The following is a 21,588-nucleotide window of genomic DNA, read 5'->3' on the forward strand; positions in this document are numbered from 1 at the left end:
TGCTCACTCTAAATCTTGTCCACACTTAATCCTCTCCCACTCCCTGTCTTCCTTCTTGTTATCCCTCAGGGCTCTGTGTTTTCTAAAAGTCCTTATTCCTTCCCTCCTTTAACCATCCCTTGGAGGGTTCCCTATCTTTCCCATCACCCCCTCCCCACCATCCCATACTTCCCCCTCTCCCCAGTCCATACCCTCTCTCACTATGGCAAACCTCCTTATCACTACAGGCCATGCCATCACCATAGAAAATGGCAGCTTTACCTGGGCCCAGGACCTTCCCACATGTCTGCACAGGTAAAAGTTGCCCTTCCCCTCAGCCTTTCAGTACCTCTTTCTCCACCCTCCTGACAAAGAGGGGCCGATCAACTTGGCAACATTTTATGCTTAATTCTTCTAGCTCCAGAATCTTTGGTGTTTAATTTCAGCATAGGTTGACCTGGTTACAGTTTGATTTCTGACATGCATTGGGTGTGTCTGTAGTAGGGGGAAGTGTTGGATTTCAAGGTTGAGGAGCCTGGAAATGAGAAGTAGGTTTTTCTCTGCATACACATCCCAGTTCACTCTAGGCTCCCGGTTCTCCCTCCTCCCATATAGCCTGAATATCCAAGTGCCAAAAGGGTCGCTGGTAGCCGTAGTGGGGCCCGTGGGTTGTGGGAAGACCTCCCTTATATCTGCCTTGCTGGGGGAGATGGAGAAGTTGGAAGGCAAAGTCTCCGTAAAGGTCAGTGAGATGGGATGATTGGAGGCTGAGACAAGGGAGGGATGGGTCAGGGTGAAGGTAGGGTGCCTGTGGTTTGATGGGAAAAGAGACTTGGAGGTAAGTTCACCCCTTCAGAGGGGGGAGGATGGTAAGTAGGCCATGGCTGGGTCTTGTCCCAAGTCCAGTCTCCTGAACCCCATGTTCCTGTGGTGACCCTGAATGCTGTGGCCAGGGCTCCGTGGCCTATGTGCCCCAGCAGGCATGGATTCAGAATGCCACACTCCAAGACAACATCCTCTTCGGCCAGCCGATGGACCAGAAGCGATACCAAGGCATCCTTGAGGCCTGTTCTCTGCTCACTGATCTGGATGTACTGCCTGGAGGAGATCAGACTGAGATTGGGGAGAAGGTGGGACATGTTTCTATATCCTTCCCCAGAGGCTGGAGCTGATCCCACCCATCCAGATACACTCTGTTACCTCCTTGATTCATACATTCAGCCCCCTCCCTCTACTTTCAGAAGTATAATGGAGTGGAAAGATGGTGAAGAAAGCCTACTGTTTGAATCTTGCTTCAGTCCCTTACTAGCTATTGTGGCCCTGGGCAAATCATTTACTATCTCTGAGTCTCAGTTTCTAAATCTATAAAATGGGGCTAGCAATGGCTCCTGCCTCATAGGGTTGTTGTGAGAATCAAATGAGATAAGGTGTATAAAGCTACATATAAATGTTTGCCATTATTATTATGCACATCTCCCCCTGATCCCTGTGATAACTGTCATAAAAAATTCCCTAACAGACCATTTACCTCAACCTCTTATACAGATAGGAATCTTGACCCAAACCTCCCCCAACACATGTACTGAGCCCTCCATAATAATATTAATAATTAATGATGAACCCACCATTTTGGAGTACCTTGGAGCTTGTAAAGTACACTCCTCACCATGATCCTGTAAGGTAGTCTGTACAAGTCCACTTCTCATTTTACAGAAGAGGAAATCAAGGAACAGAGATATAAATTGATTTGCCCTGGGGTCAGTCACTCAGCTGTACTCTAAGCATCAATGGCATGATTCAAATCCAGAACCCCAGGCTCCAAGTCCATCACCCTTTCCACTGTCCCACCCTGGCATTTTTAGCCTATACAGTCATCAAAAAATATACAGTGAGAAGTCATGTGATCAAGTAGAAAGAACCATATATATTTGGAATTAGGAGAGAACTGCATTCACGTCCCTTGGAATATCTAATTACCAGGGGTATGCTGTTAAATGTTTAACAACCAGCTTGCTGTGGGGAGGGGAGGAGGGGTGATGTACACAGGACATACTTTTTAGTGTAATTTTCATCATTAACATTTTCTCCATCACTTTCTGAAGTTTAGACATTCAACAAAACAATAGATTAAATCTTGATTTGTAGCATTTGCTGGTATCTAAGGTGTAAATGTTCAAGGAGAAAATCTAACAATCCTCTCATATATGACTTGGCTCCATCACACCCCTGCTTACTTTCCTAAAGACCTTGGACAGATCACTTGGCCTCTCTGTGACTGAGTCTCCCCATCATAAAATGGAGATAAAACAGATTATCCATCTACTTGCAGGGTTTTAGGAGGATTAAGTGAGCCAAAGTGCTTTAGAAATGTCAGTTATGAGTAGCTTAGAGATAAAGACTAAATCTGTGATTTTACTGACATTGGGAACTCTCAGAAGAAGAAACTCTCTCCACTAGTGCAGGTTGGTACCTCTTCTGAAACTTCTAGTCTTGGAGAATTGCCTGGAGTGATCAGAGGGTAAGTATATTCCCAAAGTCACACAATATTACTGGCAGTGTCAGGACATGCACAGTTATTATTATAACAGCAATATTATTAAAATATTCAATAATACCAATTTCATATTATAATAACAGCATGATATCTTATTAAATAATAGCAATTTAATATAATAATATCAACTGTATATCATAACAAAAATAATAAGTAATCAACAAGCATTTATTAAGTATCTACTGTGTACCATGTTCTGGGTCTGGATCTTCAAAGACAAAAAGGAAACAGTTTCTGTCATCAAAGAATGTAATATCCTATAAGCATATACATATATACACATTCATACACATATACATATATACATACATGTAGATTCAGGGTGTCCCCAAGGTCTTAATGCAGTTTTTAGCTTTAATAGCTTAAATGTCACTAAGACTTCTGGGATTCCTTGTATAAGCTAAATTACAAAGTTATTTGTAGGGAGTAATTTTCAGCTACAGGAGAAGGGAGGAGGGAAGGAAGGAAAAAAGGAAAGAAGAAAGGAAGGAGAAAAAGGAAGAAAAGAAGAAGGAAGGAGAAAAAGAAGGAAAGGAGGGAAGAAAGGAAGGAGAAAAAGAAGGAAGGGAGGGAAGAAAGGAAGGAGAAAGAAGGGAAAAGGAAGGAGAAAGAAGAAAAGAAAGAAACAGGAATTTATTAAGAAGCCATTATGTGCCATGCACTGTGCTAAGCACATACATTACCTCATCTGAACTTCATACCAACGTTAGAGGTAGACAGCTTTATTTTCACCATTTTACAGAAGACAAAACTGAGACAGACAGGGGGGTTAGCCCAGGATCACGCAGCTAATAAGTGTCTGAGGCTGGATTTGAACTAAGGTCTTCCTGATTCCAGGCCCAGTGCTTTATCTTCTGGGCTACTCTCCACCTCTAGGGGATCAGGAAGGGCTTCATGCAGGGGATGTCACTTGAGGTGATGGATACAATAATGCTGAAAGGGAACTTCCTACTGGGAATCAGAAAGAAGACCTGAGCAGGTGACTTTGGGCCAGCAACCTGACTCTCAGAACCTTAGTCCCTTCTACCCAACATTCCTTTTGAAGAACTTTGACAAGTGATATCAATGACATCAGATCATTAAATACAATGACACTCCCCCTATCCCTTCAAAGCACACTCAGCCTCCTGAAGACGTGGCCTTTCAGGCCTCCAGGACACACCTTCAGTCCCCTAGACACGGTAACCTTCAGTCCACATTCCTATCTCAGAAATCATAGCCAAAGATTTTTGCAGCAGGTGGTTTTCTCTCCTGCTGCTCGCCCCTCACCTTGTGCCTGTTCCCCTAAAGGGGGTGAGGGTCTCGAGTGCTCTGCAGAGATTCCTCTAGTTAGGACCTGTGTCCCCTGGGGATGAAAGATGGATAAGGAATAGGATAATTGGGAGTCGGACTTCTTTTTCTGAAAACAGGAAGGATGCTGGAGGGACCACAAGGGTAGCTTCCTGATCTGTGACCTGGACCCAGCCCCTCTATTCACAGGGAACTTCCCCGTGACCTTTGGCCAGGTTGTCAAAGGGATGATGGATTGAAGGGCTTGGATGTTAATGAGAGCCTCAGTAGAGGTTTCTGGTTGTCAGGACATTAAAGGTGCTCAAATCCTGTTACTGGGGAAATCTGAGGGGGGCAAGGACTAGAGAAAGGGCAAACATGTTGTTGTCTGTCCCAACTGAATATATGAAGAAAGAGGACAGAGGCTAGCTAGATCAGCCTGGTCTTATAGACTTAGAGCTGAAAAGATCTTACGGGTTATTAATGAAGAAACCAAGACCTCGAGAGGGTCAGTAAGTGACTTGTCCACCAGGATCACATAGCCCTTAAGTATCTGAGGTAGAATTTGAACCCAATCCTTTGTTCTTGATATCAAGTCCAATTCTGTATCCGCCATGTTGGATAATCAGGTCCTTTGAATACACAACAGAATTTATGGGCAGAGATGCACTTTGTCTAAGCCTGTTGCTTCTCTCTATGATTGTGAGTAGGTCATTTTTATTCTTCATGGCCACATTTCCCTTCCCCAATAGAAAAGGGGATAATAATCTCTTTAACCTTTCACCCTATCCTCTATCTGTATACATATAGTATACCTCTTAAATTCAGATAGTGACTCCCTACCTTTTATCCATCCTGGGGCAGCTGGTGGCACAGCATAGAGTTTTGGGCTTGGAATCAGGAAGACCTGAATTTACCCTGAGCAAGTCACTTAACCACTGTTTGCCTCAGTTTCTTTAGCTGTAATATAGAGAAAATAACAAGGTTACCTACATGCCAGGATTTTTGTGAGGATCACTTGAAATAATAACTGTAAAAAGCACTTGGCATAGTCCTTGGCATGGAGTAGGTATCATATAAATGCTTATTCCTGCTTCATCTTTCCTTTCCCCCCAGGATTCTTGTGAGGATCAAATGAGATATTTGTAAAGCACTTTGGAAACCTTAAAGTGTTCTATAAGTGCTCACCACTGTTATTACTATCTTTCTTGTAGGGTATTAACTTGTCTGGGGGTCAGCGGCAGCGGGTCAGCCTGGCCCGAGCTGTCTACAGCGATGCTGATGTCTTCCTCCTGGATGACCCACTCTCTGCTGTGGACTCCCATGTGGCCAAGCACATCTTTGATCATGTCATTGGGCCAAATGGGGTGCTAGGAGGCAAGGTAAGAGCTGCGGCAGGGAGGGAAGAAATGGAGAGATTGAAGAGGGTCCATTTAAGAATTCTGTATATAAAGGCCCCTGGAAGCCCAAAGGTGTACAGGTGAAGTGTCTGTTTCCATACATCTTCTCACACATTTGCCCTGATATTGCACCTCTAGGGATTCATCAAGGTGCTCTTTGTGTGTGATCAGGGACCTCTACTCCAACCTGACCACCACTTGAAGACCTCTATTACCTCTCCATGCAGACCATTCCATTTATATCATTCTTGTTGTTCAGTCATTTTCAGTTGTTTTCTGACTCCTCATGACCCCATTTTGGGGTTTTCTTGGAAGAGACACTGGAGTGGTTTGCCATTTCCTTGTCTAGCTCATTTGATAGATGAGAAAACTGAGGCAAATGGGATTAAGTGACTTGCCCAGGGTCACACAGCTAGTAAGTGCTGAGGTTGGTTTGGAACTCAAGAAGATAAGTCTTGCTGACTCAAGGCCCAGCATTCTATCCACTGAGCCACCTAGCTGCCTTATTCCACTTATAGACAGGAAACTTTACAGATTAGGAAACTTTTTCTAAAATTGGAATTATCTGCAACATCTATCCACTTGTGTGTTTATTGCTACTACTACTACTATTACTGTTACTAGTGATGATAATGTGAATGTGGAGAAAGCCTTTAATGCTTCATCTTCCTTCCAGACAAGGATCCTGGTGACACATGGTGTGAACTTCCTGTCCCAGGCAGACCTCATCATCGTTTTGGGTGAGGGGCGGGTGTCCGAAGCTGGCTCCTTCTCTGCCTTGCTCCAGAAGGAGGGTGCTTTTGCTGAATTTCTTCGTAACTATATTCCTGATGATGACAACTTTCACGAAGAGGATAGTGCCGCTGGTATCAGCCTATGTACCACTGCTCTTTGTCTTCAAATTCCACTTTCCCTTGTCTCACATGGACTCCTTTTCCATTTGCTCCTCATCTCTATCCCTTTCTCTTCCATCTCTCCATGACTCCCTCTCCAACCTTTCATACAACTCAATTCAACAAATATTTATTAAGTGCTGAGTTTGAATTGCCCATGGGATATCTAAGTCAGAAATCTAGGAGATATTGGGAATTTGGGTCTGAATCTGCAAATAGAGGTTTGAGTTACACATGTATCTTTGTGTTTGTCCTTCATTGCCAAAGAAGACCATGCCATCAGAGAAATAATGATATGACTTGCACTTGACTTTGTTTTTGAGTGAGGGAGGGCTGTGCAGGTCACCAGCCTTACTTTTCCTCCAGAGCCATCTGAATCCAGTGACCAGATATTCATCAGGATGACTGGAGATGATCCAGGATGAGGCAGTTGGAGTTAAGTGACTTGCCCAAGGTCACACAGCTAGTGAGTGTCAAGTGTCTCAGGTGAGATTTGAACTCAGGTCTTCCTGACTCTTGCACTGGTGCTCTATCCACTGCACCACCTAGCTGCCCCTGGGTTAGACATACAGATTTGAGAGTCATCCACATCGAGGCAAGAGTTGAAGCCTTGGGAGTAGATGAGATAGTCAAGAGAGAGGGCAGATAGAAAAAAGAGAAAAGAGCTGATGACTTGAGGAATGTCTACATTTAGGAGAAGAGAAAAACTCTGAAAAGATGCAGAGAGTTTGATGGAGAATCACTGAGTATAATAATGGCCCCTTAACACACACAGAACCTCCTTCTGGAAACATTCTCTTTCTGTCTCTCTGTCTCTCTCTCTTTCTCTCTCTTTTTCTCTCTCTGTCTCTGTCTCTGTCTTTCTCTTTGTCTTTAAATAAACACACACTCAGTGTCTGATGAGTACAATGTCACAGAGGTCAAAGAAGGAGGACTGGTTAGGAGGGAGAAATGTTAGATTCTTTTGAGAATTGAAGGAGGATTGACTGAGAAAAACGTACTTCTTCCATCCATTGACTGTATGATTTTATTCAAGTCACTTAACCTGTCCAAGCCTCAGATTCATCACCAGTCAATCAGTCAGTCAACAAGCATTTATTAAGTATTTTACTATGTACCAGGCACTTTGCTAAGCAATGGGATTTGGACCAGTTCTGGAGTTCCTTTGGAAAGTTCCTTTGTTTGTTTAAGAGCTGACACAGCACTCATGGACCAATATCTCCAGACCAGCCTCTCTGACTGTTCTTTCTCCTATCCCACTAAACATATACATCCCCCAAAGCTCTATAATTGGCCCTATATTCTTCTTTACACCCTCTTCCTTATTTCTTCTAAAGTCCCAGCTCTAAGTCTCATCCTTCTATGTTTCTTCTTATTGAGTAGCTGGTCTCAGAGGACTTTGGTGACAAGCAGTTTCAGAGTAAGTCGATTGGACAGAATTAATCTATCAACATGTAATTTATTAAGCACCTACTCTATGAAGATGTGACTACTATGAGTGAAATAATCCCATTCAAGGAGTTTGCATTTTAATGGAGGAAGCAAGATGTTCATATTTAAGTCTATAAAGAACAAACATAAAGATAATAAATATGAAGTAATTAAATACAAGTTAATTTGGGAGGGAGGGGGACAGTTTTAGGACAAGTGAGGAGAGGAGAAGCCAAATTACTAGGGGATGAAGGAGTGTGGAGTAAAGAAGGTGGAGGCAGTAGAGGCAATAAATCATCTTTTAAAAAAGAAAATTGACAGTGATAAAAAGGAGAAAGATGAGGATTTTAGGGAGAAAACTGAGGACCTTTTTCTTCCCAGCTTCCTTTATCTCTCTATCTTGCTGGCATCATGCCCCACCCCAGACCCATAAATAGGGGTTATCGGACTCAACTTCCTTATCTGCGAGATGATAGCTCTAGGAGGGGCCTACTTTTTAAATTTTCAAATAGAAAAAGGGCATTTTTCCTGCCAGAAAACTCATTTAGCTTTCCCACCCTCCTCCACCCCCACTGTCAGAGTCACTCATTCAGAGGAAACCTTTCTATTATGAAAAAACATTCCTGTCTATTCCAGTGTGTCAGCCTTCTTTATCTCAGCCTTATCCTAAAGATAGCCCTGGGTGTGATGGATAAGAGTAATGACTTGAAGTCAGAAGGGTTCACATGCTACCTGTGACCTTAAGTAATCAAGCATGTATTAAATATTCACTATGTATAAGACTCAATGCTGTGTTGGGGACCCAAAAAAAAATTTAAAAAAGGCAAAAACAACCCCTTCCCTCAAGGATCTTAAGTTTTAGTGAGAGAATCAACAGTAAATACAAGATAAACACAGAGGTGGTGGAAGGTAGACTTGGAGGGGAAGGCACCAGCAGCTCACGACAAGTCACTTAACCTCTCTGGGCTCAGGTTCCATATCAGGAGATGGCACTGAACTAACTAACCTCTTAGGTTCCTTCTTGTTCTAAACTGTGATCTGAACATCCTTCCTGTTGTCTAATCTAAATTTCTCTTGCTGTAGTTTTAGCCCACTGATTCTAGTTTTCTCTTAATTGGCCTAGTCCTTCCCACCTCCCCCAGTCTCCTCTCACCAGCTTTTGTTCTTCTCCTTGCTGGGAAAGGTAGTGTTTTGAGGTCAGGTTAGTCATGGTATTTGAGCATTCTCCTCTCTTTTTGTCCCTCCCTCCCCACTGCAGTCTTGGAGGATGAGGAGATGCTGCTGATGGAAGACACGCTCAGTAATCACACAGATCTGACAGATAACGAGCCGATTACTAATGAGATCCGAAAACAGTTCATGAGGTGAGTGAAAAGGAGCTCCTTTCCTGATTCCCCAAAGCAAGCAGACTCTGAACTCCGATGCACCTCTCTCCAGCACAGCAAAACCAAGTGGCCAAGTTTCTGCACAGAGGGACTCCCTGTGTCCCAGCTGGGGGTGGAGAGAGAAGGTTGATGTTGGGAAGTTCTCTGACATGTGCTCCCCTAGGATGCATGCTGCAGAGTGGCCTCATCTCTGGTTCTGTATCCCTCTGAGCTCCTCAGGGAGTCCCAGCTTATTAGGTTAGGGAGTGAAGTGGGAAAGGCAAAATATCTCCTCTGGGGCTATTTCCCTGCTCCTTTTCCTACCCCAACTCGGAGATTGTTATCCCTAGGCAACTGAGTGTGATATCCTCAGAAGGGGAGGGCTCTGGTCGACCTTCTACTAGGAGACGCCTGGTGCCTGTGGAGAAGAAGGCTGTGGAGCCCACAGCGACTCGTGGAGAGCTGATCCAGGCAGAAACAGCAGAGATGGGCACTGTGAGAGGGGTCTGGGGGAGGGAGGCAAAGGTGGCTTGGGAGAGGCCCACCATGGTGGGCTTTTGGAAGTGGGGAGAAGCTGGGGGTGGGAAGGGTTGGGCCAGCAATACAGAGCCTTGGGTGAGGTTGTCCTGGGATAGTGGAGAATAGTGGGAAAGAGACCCTGGTCTCAGTGTCATGTGGAGGTGGGGGTGGGGGTGAGAAGGGGCAATTTAAACTCCTGGGAGGTCCTTAAATCCATTGCCCACTTCCCATCTCTGTGGATCAGATGGCTCTGGCTGTTGATAGATATCAGCCTTCCTCCCTCTACAGGTGAAGCTAAGTGTGTTCTGGGCCTATGCCAAAGCCGTGGGGCTCTTCACCTCCATGACTGTCTGCTTTCTATACACATGCCAAAGTGCTGCCGCCATTGGTGCCAATATATGGCTCAGTGACTGGACTAATGAACCTGTAATTAATGGCACACAGAGCAACACAAGCCTACGCCTGGGAGTGTACGCAGCCTTAGGACTACTGCAGGGTAAAGAGATGGGTCTTCAGTATCCTCTCAGGAGGAGGATGGAGGGAACCACTCACTGAGGCTGTTCCCCTAGAGTGGAGGGGTCAACGGGAGGGACAGAGGAGCCATCCCAGCCCTCCCTCTGTCTCAAAGCCAATTTTAATTCAACAAATATTTATCTGATACAGGGCTTCTTAACCTGGGGTCCAGAGCTTTTTTTTTCAAGTCTGTAATTTGATAACTTATTTCCATATAATTGACTTCCTTGGCCATCCAATATAGTTTATTTCATGCACTTAAACATCATTGTTCTGAGAAGCCGGGCGTAGGTTTCACCAGACTGCCAACAGAGTCCACAGAAAAAGATTAACCCCCTGAGTCTTAGCAGCTTACTTAACACTGTCCTGGGTGCTGAGAAACAAATACAGGAAAGAATATATTTCTGCTTGGGAGGGAAGGGACAGGCCCTCGAAGCCTTCTTCTTGGTACCCCAGTTCTGATAGATGCCTCCTTCTCTATCTCCTTGCCAGGTTTCCTTGTGATGTTATCATCTTTCACGCTGGCCATGGGAGGCATCCAGGCTGCCCGGTTACTCCATAGCAAGCTACTAGCCAACAAGATGCGTTCACCTCAGTCTTTCTATGACACAACCCCCTCCGGGAGAATCCTCAATCGATTCTCCAAGGACATTTATGTTATTGATGAAGTCATCCCCCCCGCCATCCTCATGCTGCTTGGCACCTTTTTCAATTCAACATCCACACTCGTAGTCATCATGTCTAGCACTCCGCTTTTTGCTGTGGTTATCTTACCCCTCGCTGGGCTGTACATATTTGTACAGGTATCTAGGGGTGATGGGAGGAAGGAGAAGAGGTACTGGGGTGAGAATCATGTTGGAGGAACAAGGGCACAGGAGACTGGGAAAGAAGGAAGACTACATCTTGGGGGGTGGAGGGCACATAGGAGATTTCAGCACTTTATTAGGCTTCTGGACTTGGTATGTGTGTCTAGAGGGTGGGGAAGGAGTGACCTTCCGTTGCTATCAACATTGACATTCAACTTTTCAAAAATGACCACCAGAATTACTGTGAATCTGGGGTCCCCAGGGAAGCGGGGTACAGTCAGAGGGTATTGGGAGGGATAGAGGGTGATGACTCAGAGGGGTACTAATGGGTACTGTTTTACCCCTGCTTCTAATGTCTTTCTCCACCCTGGTCAGCGGTTCTATGCGGCTACTTCGAGGCAGCTGAAGCGCCTGGAATCAGTCAGCCGATCACCCATCTATTCTCACTTCTCTGAGACTGTGACAGGTGCCACTGTCATCCGCGCCTACAAACGTAGTCATGACTTCATAGCCATCAACAATGCTAAGGTGGATGCCAATCAGAAGAGCTGCTATCCCAACATCGCTTCTAACCGGTCAGAAGCACTCTTAGCCCACCTTACTCCTACCCTCTATCTGTCCTGTTACCTCTGATACCTCATCCCCTCTGAACTCCTTACCACTAAACCCCATTGCTTCTGAATCCCTGGACCATCTCTGACAGTCATTTACCTCTAGCTCCATCCTGACCTCCCTTTTTATGAATCCCTCTCTAGGTGGCTGGGGATCCGTGTGGAGTTTGTGGGTAACTGTGTCGTGCTTTTTGCTGCACTTTTTGCTGTGATTGGAAGAAAGAGCCTGAATCCAGGATTAGTTGGGCTCTCTGTGTCCTATGCACTACAGGTGGGAGCTCTCTCCAATCCTATGGAACTGGTGGGGGGAGAGGCACTAACAGCCAGAGAGCTAGGACTACTATATACCTTCCATGCATACATATTGCCACACATGCCATGGGTTCCTACCTGCCCATATGAACAGAAAATAGCATGCTGGCATATATGCACTTAAACCCAAAGTGGGAATGTGGATGGACATGCCTGCCTGTAATTGTGCAGGTAGAGACTGATTGCTTATTTAACAAATGTGACATTGAAAAATTGAAGGTAAAAGAAGTTGTTAGGAAGTAGATATTTTAAATGAGTGACGTGTACATTCTCTTTTGAGTCTTATTGTGAATTCTTTGGTAAAAGTAAAATTTTTAGTTTAATTGAACTATGCCCAATCCAGATGATCAGGGAGTTTATTTGCTTAAATCAGAGCATGCCTATATTTAGAGTTGTGCATTGGTCCCTAGATTTACACAGAAGACATATACATTTGATTCCAAGTGCCTTTATCATTGCTGGGAACTTGAAGCAGGAAGAAATCTGGGAAGGGGATTGGGATGTTGTAAAAGTCTGTTCTGCCCTGCTTCCTCCTTCCCTTAGGTTACAATGGCTCTTAACTGGATGGTCCGGATGGCATCAGACCTGGAAAACAACATCGTGGCTGTGGAGAGAGTTAGAGAGTACTCAGAGACTAAGACTGAGGTGGGGTCATGCTGCAGATCTGGGGTCAGGGAAGGGGATTGGGGGTAGGTTTGATATGGTAGGTGGGTCAGTGTTTGAGTTCTGGACCATCTCCTACTTCTCCACCTCAACTTCACTATGTCTAAGACTCTGTGCTGTGTGTCATGGGGTTAAATGACAGTGTAGAAGACATAGTCTCTGCCCTTCAAGGAGTTTATGGTCTCCTTTGAATGACAATATGACAAGTATAATGTACTATACTACAAGGAAAAATGAGCTAAGTGCCAGATAAGTGATGCAGTCCTATAGGAGTTAAGAGGAGAGAAGGCTCACTTCTGACTGGGGTGATCACTAAAGGCATCCTTGAGTAGGTAACATTTCAGAAAGGCTTTGAAGGATGAGATTTTCAGTAGACTAAGGTAGAAGGAAGGAGCGGAAACAGATACAGGAGGTGGGAAAGTCTCCCAAAGACAATAAGAATGAAGAGGAGGAGATGGAAGAGGATAGACATGGTGAAGGAAGGAAGGCATGAATGTGAAAAGGAGGTAGGGAGAAAAATCAGAGGTTATTTTGGAGGTTTTGCCTGTGGGAGACTAAGTAACAGTCAGAGAAGTAGGAAGTCAGAGCTAATTGAAGTTGGTAAGACAAAATATAATAAGAGTTTCATATCATATCCTTTAAATTAAAAAAAATTCATCTCACAAGTAGAGGGTGGAGGAGACATAACTTGGCCTCTGGTTCACAAGATAAATATCCGGTAGTTTTTGTTAACAACAAGCTTAATTTGCTAAAGACTGAATTCCTCTGGATCTGAGACATTGTCTTATCTAAACTCCATATCTTCTGTGCTTAGTAAAGAACTGTGTACACAGCAAACATAATATAAATATTTGTTGAATTTTAGTATCATATTGAGCCAAGAATGTGAGACAACAACAATGTTGTACTGAGGATAGCAACTTAGTTTTTTTTATCTTTTTATCTAATGAGTGAATGCTGAGTAATTGAATGAATGAATGAATGGAATGAATACATGAATGTAGCTGCTAAAAAAAAAAATCCACACCCTTAAGGGACACCTTCATAGAAGTATGGTGTTCCAGTACCAGGAAGTAAATAATGTTGTACTCCCCTCTGGTTTGATTACTTCTAGAAAAATGGATGCTGTATTCAAATTTTTGAAAGACTTCCGTGGAAGAAAGAGAGAGTACATTTTGTTCTTTGTGGCTAAGAGGGCACCAAGGGATTACAGGGAAGCAGACTTCAGTTCAGCCTAAGAACTCTCTAATAATTGGAACTGTTCAGTGATGAAAGAAGTTTAAGGGACTGAGCTCCCTCTCACTGCAGAAACTCAAATAGGAAGGGGCTGGGTGACCACCTGTTGGGGATGAAGCAGGAGAAATGCCTTTAAAAGGTGAGAGGTTGGACATAATGACCTCTGACTTCCTTTCTAACTATCATATGCTATGGAAGAGATCCCTGAAGGAGAGAAGGTAGAAAGAGAAGAAGAGATAACCAAAATTAAGAGGCAAGAAAAAGGGTTAGTGAAGGACAAAAAGATCAGAGAGGCAGGATGAGAACCAGGAAAGTATGATGCCATGGGAGCCAAAGCTGGCAAGTTTCAGAAAGGAAAGAGTAGTTATTCAGCAGTGCCAACATGAAGCCTGAGAAGAGGGTGTTGGATTTTGGTGATTAGGAAGCCACTGGTGACCCTTAAGAAAGCAATCCCTCCTTTATATAGCTACTAGATTAGTATTCCTAAGACATTTCTGATCATGTCATTCCTTTTCTCAGAAATCAATGGCTTTGTTTTGTATCCTGAATAAAATACAATCTCATTAGTTGGGACCTGAAGTCCTATGCAATCATCTGACTCCCACCTACCTTTACAGACTTATTTAACATTGCTGACCTTCAAATTCTTCATATTTCAGTCAACCTATGGTTCCCTGAACCAAGCATTCCATAACTGTGCTTTTACCTAGGTTGTCTTCACCTTTGAATCTCAGAATCTCTAATTTCCCTCAAAGCCCAGGCCAGGCAACACCTGCTTTCCTGGTTCCCCCACATCCCCCAGTCCTTTAGTACTTTCTCATTCCTGAAATTGCCATAAATATACTTGCCCTTCAGTAAAATATAAGCTTCTCAAGGTAGGAACTTGCCTTGTATCCTCCTTCCCTGGGGTCTTATACCCAGAAGGCATTCCATAAATGTTGAAATGAAACTTTGAAAGACTTGAGAACTCTAAATAATTCAATATTCAACTGCGATTCTAGAGGCCTGATGATGACACATGCTACCCACCCCTTGACTGAGAGAGGTGATAGACTCACAATGTAGAATGAGACGTACATAGCCAGTGTGGGAATTTGTTTTCCTTGACTATGTATGTTTGTTACAAAAGCTTTTTTTTCTTTCAACCACAGGCTGGGAGGTCAAGGTGAGGTGAAGAGGGAGTAGGAATAGGGTAGCAAAGAAAAAAAGTAAAGAAAAGAGTACCATCAAGGCATTTTTCTTTAAAACTTCCCAGGGAAGAGGATAAAAGGAAGGTCAAAAAGAAGCATAGACAAACAGGATAGCTTTGAAAGCTACAGGTTGAACTTATAGATGTAAAAAGAAAAAAAAGCTATGCGAAACACAGACCTGCAATTTCATGTAGAATCTTCTTTTTCTCTCCTACTATATACATGGAAATAATGAATTTATTTGGTGTTTAAGTTCAGTTTTTTTTAATTTTTCTTTTCTACTTCTATTTTAATAGAAAAGAAAGAAATGAAAGAAGGGTGTTGTTTTTGAATCATTTTCAGTCATTTCCAACTCTTTGTGACCCCATTTGGGGTTTTCTTTCTTTTTTTTTTTTTTAGGATCATTGCATTTATGTATTTATTTTTTATTTTCAACGTTCTGCAATCACTACCATATACCTTAAATTTTTTTCCTCCCTCCCCACCCTCTCCCCGAGAAGGCATACAATTTTATATAGGTTCTACACATACATTCCTATTAAACACATTTTCACCATAGTCATGTTGCACAGAAGAATTAAAATGGATGGGAGAAATCATATAACAAACCAAAACATAATACAAAAGAAAATGATTTGCTACATTCTGCGATTGAATTCCATAGTTCTTTCTCTGGATGTGGAAGGCATCTTGCCTTAAAAGACCATTGGGAATTCTTTAGGTCCTTGCATTGCTATGAAGGGCTAAGTCTACCAGAAAAATTCCTCGCATGCTGTGGTTGTTGCTGTGTACAAAGTTCTCCTGGTTCTGCTCCTTTCGTTCAGCATCAGATCATATAAGCCTTTTCAGGCCTCTCTGAAGTCTTCCTGTTCATCATTTCTTACCGCACAATAGTATTCCATTACATTCATATACCACACTTGTTCAACCATTTCCTAATTGATGAGCATCCCTTCAATTTCCAGTTCTTGGCCACCACAAAAAGAGCTGCTATAAATATTTTTGTACATGTGGGTCCTTATCCCATTTTTATGATCTCTTTGGGATATAGCTCTAGAAGCGGTACTGCTGGGTCAAAGGGTATGCACATTTTTGTAGCCCTTTGGGCATAGTTCCAAATTGCTCTCCAGAATGGTTGGATCAGCTCACAGCTCCACCAACAATGAATTAGTGTTCCAACTCTCCCACATCTTTTCCAACATTTATCATCTTCCTGTTCTGTCATGTTAGCCAAAATGATAGATGTGATGTGGTATCTCAGAGTTGTTTTGAATTGCATCTCTCTAATCAGTAGTGACTTAGAGCATTTTTTTATATGACTATAGATATCTTTAATTTTTTCCTCTGAAAACTGTCTGTTCATATCCTTTGACCGTATATCAACTGAGAAACCATTTGGGGTTTTCTTGGCAAAGATACTGGAGTGGTTTGCCTTTTCCTTCTCTAGCTCATTTTACAAATGAGGAAACTGAGGCAAGCAGGGTTAAGTGACTTGCCCAGGGTCACACAGCTAGTAAGTGCTGAGGCTGGATTTGAATTCAGGAAGGTGAGTTTTCCTAACTTCAGGCTCTGCACTCTATCCAGTGTGTCACCTACCTGCCTAAAGAAAGAGGGAGTAGTGGATAGATTAAGGTCCCAGGGCAGAGAAGAAGTGATGAGAGCCCAGGTGAGGTCTAAGCCTTGGCTATGCTTTGTCTCTGAGATGGGGATAAAGAGAACTGTGGAGGTAGTGAGAACCGTGTGTTGAAAGGTGGAAACGTGAGGGAGGCAAGGAACAAGGAATTTAAATAGGGGCTATCATAGGCCAGGCCCTGTGCTAAGCACTTTCCAAATATTATCTCATTTGATCTATACAACAACCCTAAGAAGTAGGTGCTATTATTAGGCTCGTTTTACAGTTGAGGAAACTGAGACAGAGGTTAAGTGACTGACCCAGAGTCACACAGCTAGTTTAGTGCCCAAGGCTAACTCAGAAAGTTCTTCCTGACTTCTGCACTGGTGCTTTATCCACTGTACCACCTAGCTGTCTAGAATATCAGACAATCTGCACTGGATGTTCTCTATGTCTTCCAGACAGTAAGGTCATCTGGGAGGGAGCTGCAGGAGGATTTGGAACAGTTGTTGCGGGGAATGGGGATAGCAACTTACTTAATAAGAGATGTAGAAATGGATTCCCAAGAAGCACTGAGGGTCCAGTTCAGATGGGAGAGCATGAATTTATAACAGGCTCAGTCAGCTATTTTTGCAATTTCCCCTAGCAATTCTCCTCAGTCTGTGTTATTCAGCAGTTGTGGAATGTTTAGCTATGTTAAGTGCAGTGGTAGGGTGAGGAAATGCGAAATTCTAGCATATTTGAACTGTATTAAAATGGCTGACTATAAGGCATCCAGGCTGGGCAGGGAGAGGAGAGAGGAAAGTCAAGTAAACTAGAAAGCAGCAGATGCCTTGGGGAAATGGAGAGGAGTTGAGGAGTCCCCGGATCAGATGAAGGTGCCTGCCATGTTCACTGCTATCTCTCCTCCCATCTCTCCCCCCAGGCCCCCTGGGTGATCGAGGGCAGCCGTCCACCCCCTGGATGGCCCCATCAAGGGGAGGTGGAGTTTGTGAACTATTCAGTGCGTTATCGGGAAGGCTTGGAGCTGGTGTTGAAGGATTTGAGTTTTCGAGTGAAGGGTGGAGAAAAGGTAAGTGAGGCCCCTGGACCTAGTGCAATGCTATTCAGAGTTGCATGCAAGGGATATACAACAAGGATTACATAATGCATCCCCTGTGGATGCAGCTCTGAAAGGGGGGATGCTTGTGTACTCATTGCCCCTGTTCCTGATTCTCTCTCTTCCTTTCCTTCTAGTGCTCTAAGGTTCCAGGGCTTCTGCAGCACTCTCCCTAACCTTTCCCCAGCACAGCATTACTCTCTCACCATTCCATGTTTCCTTCCCACTATCCCCTAGGTTGGAATTGTGGGTCGAACTGGGGCTGGCAAATCATCCATGACCCTTAGCCTGTTTCGTATCCTGGAGGCAGCTCAGGGAGAGATCTACATCGATGGCATCAACATTGCATCCATGGGCCTCCATGACCTACGCTCCATGCTAACCATCATCCCCCAGGTACAAGGCATCTTTCACAACTGGAATCATGGCCTTTTACTTGTCATTGGACTGGATAAACTCCTCTCGGTAGTGATGGGGAACCAATGCCAACACATGATCATAGATTTAGAGACAGGAGGAATCTTAAAGCCCATCTGGTACAGCCCCCTTCTTTTACAGATGAGGAAACAAAGGTTATATGACTTATCCAAGATCTCACAGCTAGTAAGTGGCAGAATTGGGATTTAAACACAGGTTCTTTCCAAAATCCAGCACATATTGCACTATACCATGCGGAGCCTAGCCTCTGTAAGCCTAGGGAACTGACCACAGTCTAGTGGACGGATGATATCACCTCTAGCTTGGGAGCTCTGATTCCCAGACTTTACTGTGTGTTGAGCAGGCTGTGTGGCTCTTTATGAAGGAGATGAAGCAATAGGAAATTTTAGAAGGAAAAGCCTGGGGAACAACAGGGGCTGTGAATTTGGACAGTAGATAGGGCCCTGGGCCCCGAGCCCTTTTCAGAGAACTGGGGAGCGTGTTCCCCAGGAAGAGGCCTGTGGGTCTGTCTACTTCCCCTTTGTTTCTCTGCCAGTCACTCTGCATCTCTGTCTCACAGATTGGACATCTGTATAACGTTTTTTTCCTCCCCTCTGGCTTTCCTGGGATTTGTTTTCTGCCGACTGGACATTTTGGAGTCAGATTAGGCTGCTCATGGTTCCTGGTTAACAAGAAGACTTTGTGATTGGCAAGGGACGTTCGAGTTGGGGTTTATCGCAGCTGTGCATGGCGTGGGGGGCCAGGATTCACTGGGAGATTTCCATTGGGCTAGCTGCTTTTTCAATTCTCAGAGGATGGAATTACTCTGACCTCATTTACTCTCTCTTCAGCCTCTGTTTTGGGCTCAGTGGGTTCCCAGATCTATACTTGATTCATAGAGGAGGTATAGTATAATGAATAAAGTATTCAAACTGGAGTCATAAAGACCTGGGTTCAAATCTTGCCTTGGTCACTTATTAGCTGTGTATCCCTGTGCAACTCACTGTTTCCTCATCTGCAAATCGGAGATAATAATAGCTTTTGGGTTGTTGTAAGGATCAAATAAGAAAATATTTGTGAAGTGCTTAGCACAGTGAGTAGGCAGGTAATAATTACAAACAGTAGGGCAGCTAGGTGGCGCAGTAGATAGAACACCAGACCTAGAGTAAGGAAGCCACTTCTTCCCAAATTCAAATCCAGCTTCATATACTTACTAGCAGTGTGACCCTGGGCAAGTCACTTAATTCTGTTTGCCTCAGTTTCCTCATCTGTAAAATGAGCTGGAGAAATGGCAAACCATTATCTTTGCCAAGAAAACCCCTAAATGGGTCTTGAAAAGTCAGATGCAAGTGAAGTGACTGAAAAACAACAAAAAATAATAACAATTTTAATTAATTGTAATAAGCTTAATAAATCAAATAAGCTAAATAACCCAAATAATTTACTTAACTTCTCTGAGACTCTGCTTGCACATCTGTAAAATAGGGATGATGGTAACAATAGCATCCACCTAACAATTTGTTATGATGATCAGTGGACATTAATGTATTTTAAATTCTTTGCAAGCCTTAAAGTGACTTATTCTTGTTCCTCACTGATGTTTCTTTGTCTCCCTAGGACCCAGTCCTCTTCTCAGGGACACTTAGAATGAACCTAGATCCTTTTGGCAAGTATTCTGATGAGGAAATGTGGCAAGCCTTGGAACTCTCCAACCTGCACAAGTTTGTGAAGTCACAACCAGAGGGCCTTGCTTTTGAATGCTCTGAGGGAGGAGAGAACCTCAGGTAAGAAAGCTGGGGAGCCTACAATAAGTGGTCCAGCACCCCAAGCCCTTGGGCAGCTCTGAAACAGAACTTCCTCCTCCCCCCTCTCTCCTGCCCCAGTGCTTGCCGAGTCTGGGACAGTTGTTCACCCTGAAATGATCAGGTGATTACCAGAGTCCTCCCTGTGCCTGTCTATTCCACCGTGGCTGGGAAGGGAAGTTTTGACCTTTTATCTTGATAGTTCTGGGTTTTGAGCAATGCCTGGAGGTTTGCTTGACTTTCACTGGGGTCTGAGCTGAAGTTCCTTGGTCTGGTAAGAAGGAGGTAAGGTCAGATGAGAGGAAACTCCTCCTCATGGCCAGGCATGACCCCAAGGGATTGGTCTCTCCTGAAGGCTTTTAGGAATGTCTAGATATTTGAGCATACTAATGGAACAGTGTATGAATTGGTCATTAGGAAGACCTACTTCCTTACTTATTATCTTTCTTAACATGGGCATGTCAGATCAGCTATTTTTTGGTTGTTCATTTGTTTTAGTTGTATCCAACTCTCCATGACCCCATTTGGGGTTTTCTTGGCAAAGATAGGCGTGATTTGCCATTTCCTTCTCCAGTTCATTTTACAGATGAGGAAACTGAGGCAGACAAGGTTAAGTGACTTGCTTGGGGTCACACAGCTAATAATTGTCCGAGGACAAATTTGAGCTCAGGTCTTCCTGACTCTAGGAGTGGTGCTCTATCAATTGTGTCACCTAGCTGCCTTCATAATATCAGTTATTCCTATTAATTATTATTTTACACAGTACTCAAAGTCTGGCACAGAAGCTTGTGGCTGGGTTAGAAAATCACTTGGGACTTCTCAAAGTCATAGTACAAAAAGCTCCAGACTTGGAGCCAATAGAGGTCTAGGTTCAAATCCTGCTTCCCTTACTTATTAGCTGGGTGACATACACAACTCACGACCTCTCAGAGTCTCTTTTTTTATCTGAAAATATGGCATTTTTTTATATTGAATTAGACTGGTGATGCCATCGAAATAAGGAACTCCTAGGGAAAAAACTCCCTTTGCTAGTAGATATCAGCACCTCTTATGTAACTTATTCTTAGAGCTGCCTAGGACACTGAGACGTTAAATGCCTAACCTGAGGTTGCATGGCCAGTGTCTGTCAGAGGCAGGACCTGAACCCAGGTCTTCCTGACTCTAAGACCAGCTCTCTCTATGGCAATAATATCTCTTACAAAATAGAAATAATGATACCTGTACTACCTAACCACTCACAGGAAGATAAGGTACATACCTATATACATACATTTCATATATATACACACACACACACATACACATATATATAACTTTTTAAACCAAAAATCATCATAGAAACATTAACTATTTTATTAATATAGTGCTTACTATGTGCCAGGCATATATATGTATATGTGTGTGTATGATTAAAACTTTGTAAACTAAAAATCACCAAAGAAACGTTAGCTATAATATTAATACAGAGCTTACTATGTGCCAGGCAGGGCAGTTAGGTGGCACAGTGGATAGACTACCAGGCCTGGAATCAGGAAGACCTGAGTTCAAATCTGGCCTCACATACTTACTAGCTGTGGGACCCTGGGCAAGTCTTTAACCCAATTGCCTCAATTTCCTCATCTGTAAAATGAGCTTGAGTAGAAAATGGCCAACTGCTTCAGTCTTTTCCAAGAAAACCCCAAATGGGGTCACAACTGAAAAATGACTGAATAACATGAGCTAGGCACTGTTCACTGTTGAAGGGAAGGAGAAAAAGAAAAAGGAGATGGAAAAAGTGAAGGAGAAGGAAAAGATTATTTCATGTAGATCTGCACTTAAGGAAAAGGCAACAAGGTGGCTAGAAGGATGGGCCTGGAGTTGGGAAGACCTGAGAGACCTGAGTTTATATCCAGCCTCAGACCCTTCCTAGCTATGTGAC

The 21,588-nt window shown here is 43.5% G+C and overlaps 1 protein-coding gene across 2 annotated transcripts in view; it reads left to right on the forward strand.

Annotated features, from left to right (window-relative positions):
• Positions 1-21,588, forward strand: part of ABCC3 (ATP binding cassette subfamily C member 3) — a 72,531-nt gene that overhangs the window by 44,149 nt on the left and 6,794 nt on the right. For both annotated transcript variants that reach the window (XM_072646691.1, XM_072646692.1), the window contains 15 exons: positions 228-294; positions 595-721; positions 933-1,109; positions 5,017-5,184; positions 5,879-6,068; positions 8,785-8,890; positions 9,241-9,385; positions 9,698-9,905; positions 10,415-10,725; positions 11,104-11,303; positions 11,484-11,610; positions 12,195-12,296; positions 17,278-17,424; positions 17,689-17,847; positions 19,486-19,652. In XM_072646691.1, coding sequence (XP_072502792.1) covers positions 228-294; positions 595-721; positions 933-1,109; positions 5,017-5,184; positions 5,879-6,068; positions 8,785-8,890; positions 9,241-9,385; positions 9,698-9,905; positions 10,415-10,725; positions 11,104-11,303; positions 11,484-11,610; positions 12,195-12,296; positions 17,278-17,424; positions 17,689-17,847; positions 19,486-19,652 — 2,401 coding nt within the window. The remainder of the gene's footprint in view (positions 1-227; positions 295-594; positions 722-932; positions 1,110-5,016; positions 5,185-5,878; positions 6,069-8,784; positions 8,891-9,240; positions 9,386-9,697; positions 9,906-10,414; positions 10,726-11,103; positions 11,304-11,483; positions 11,611-12,194; positions 12,297-17,277; positions 17,425-17,688; positions 17,848-19,485; positions 19,653-21,588) is intronic.

The sequence above is a fragment of the Notamacropus eugenii genome, chromosome 2, assembly GCF_028372415.1.
Source record: "Notamacropus eugenii isolate mMacEug1 chromosome 2, mMacEug1.pri_v2, whole genome shotgun sequence".
Classification (NCBI taxonomy): Eukaryota; Metazoa; Chordata; class Mammalia; order Diprotodontia; family Macropodidae; genus Notamacropus; species Notamacropus eugenii.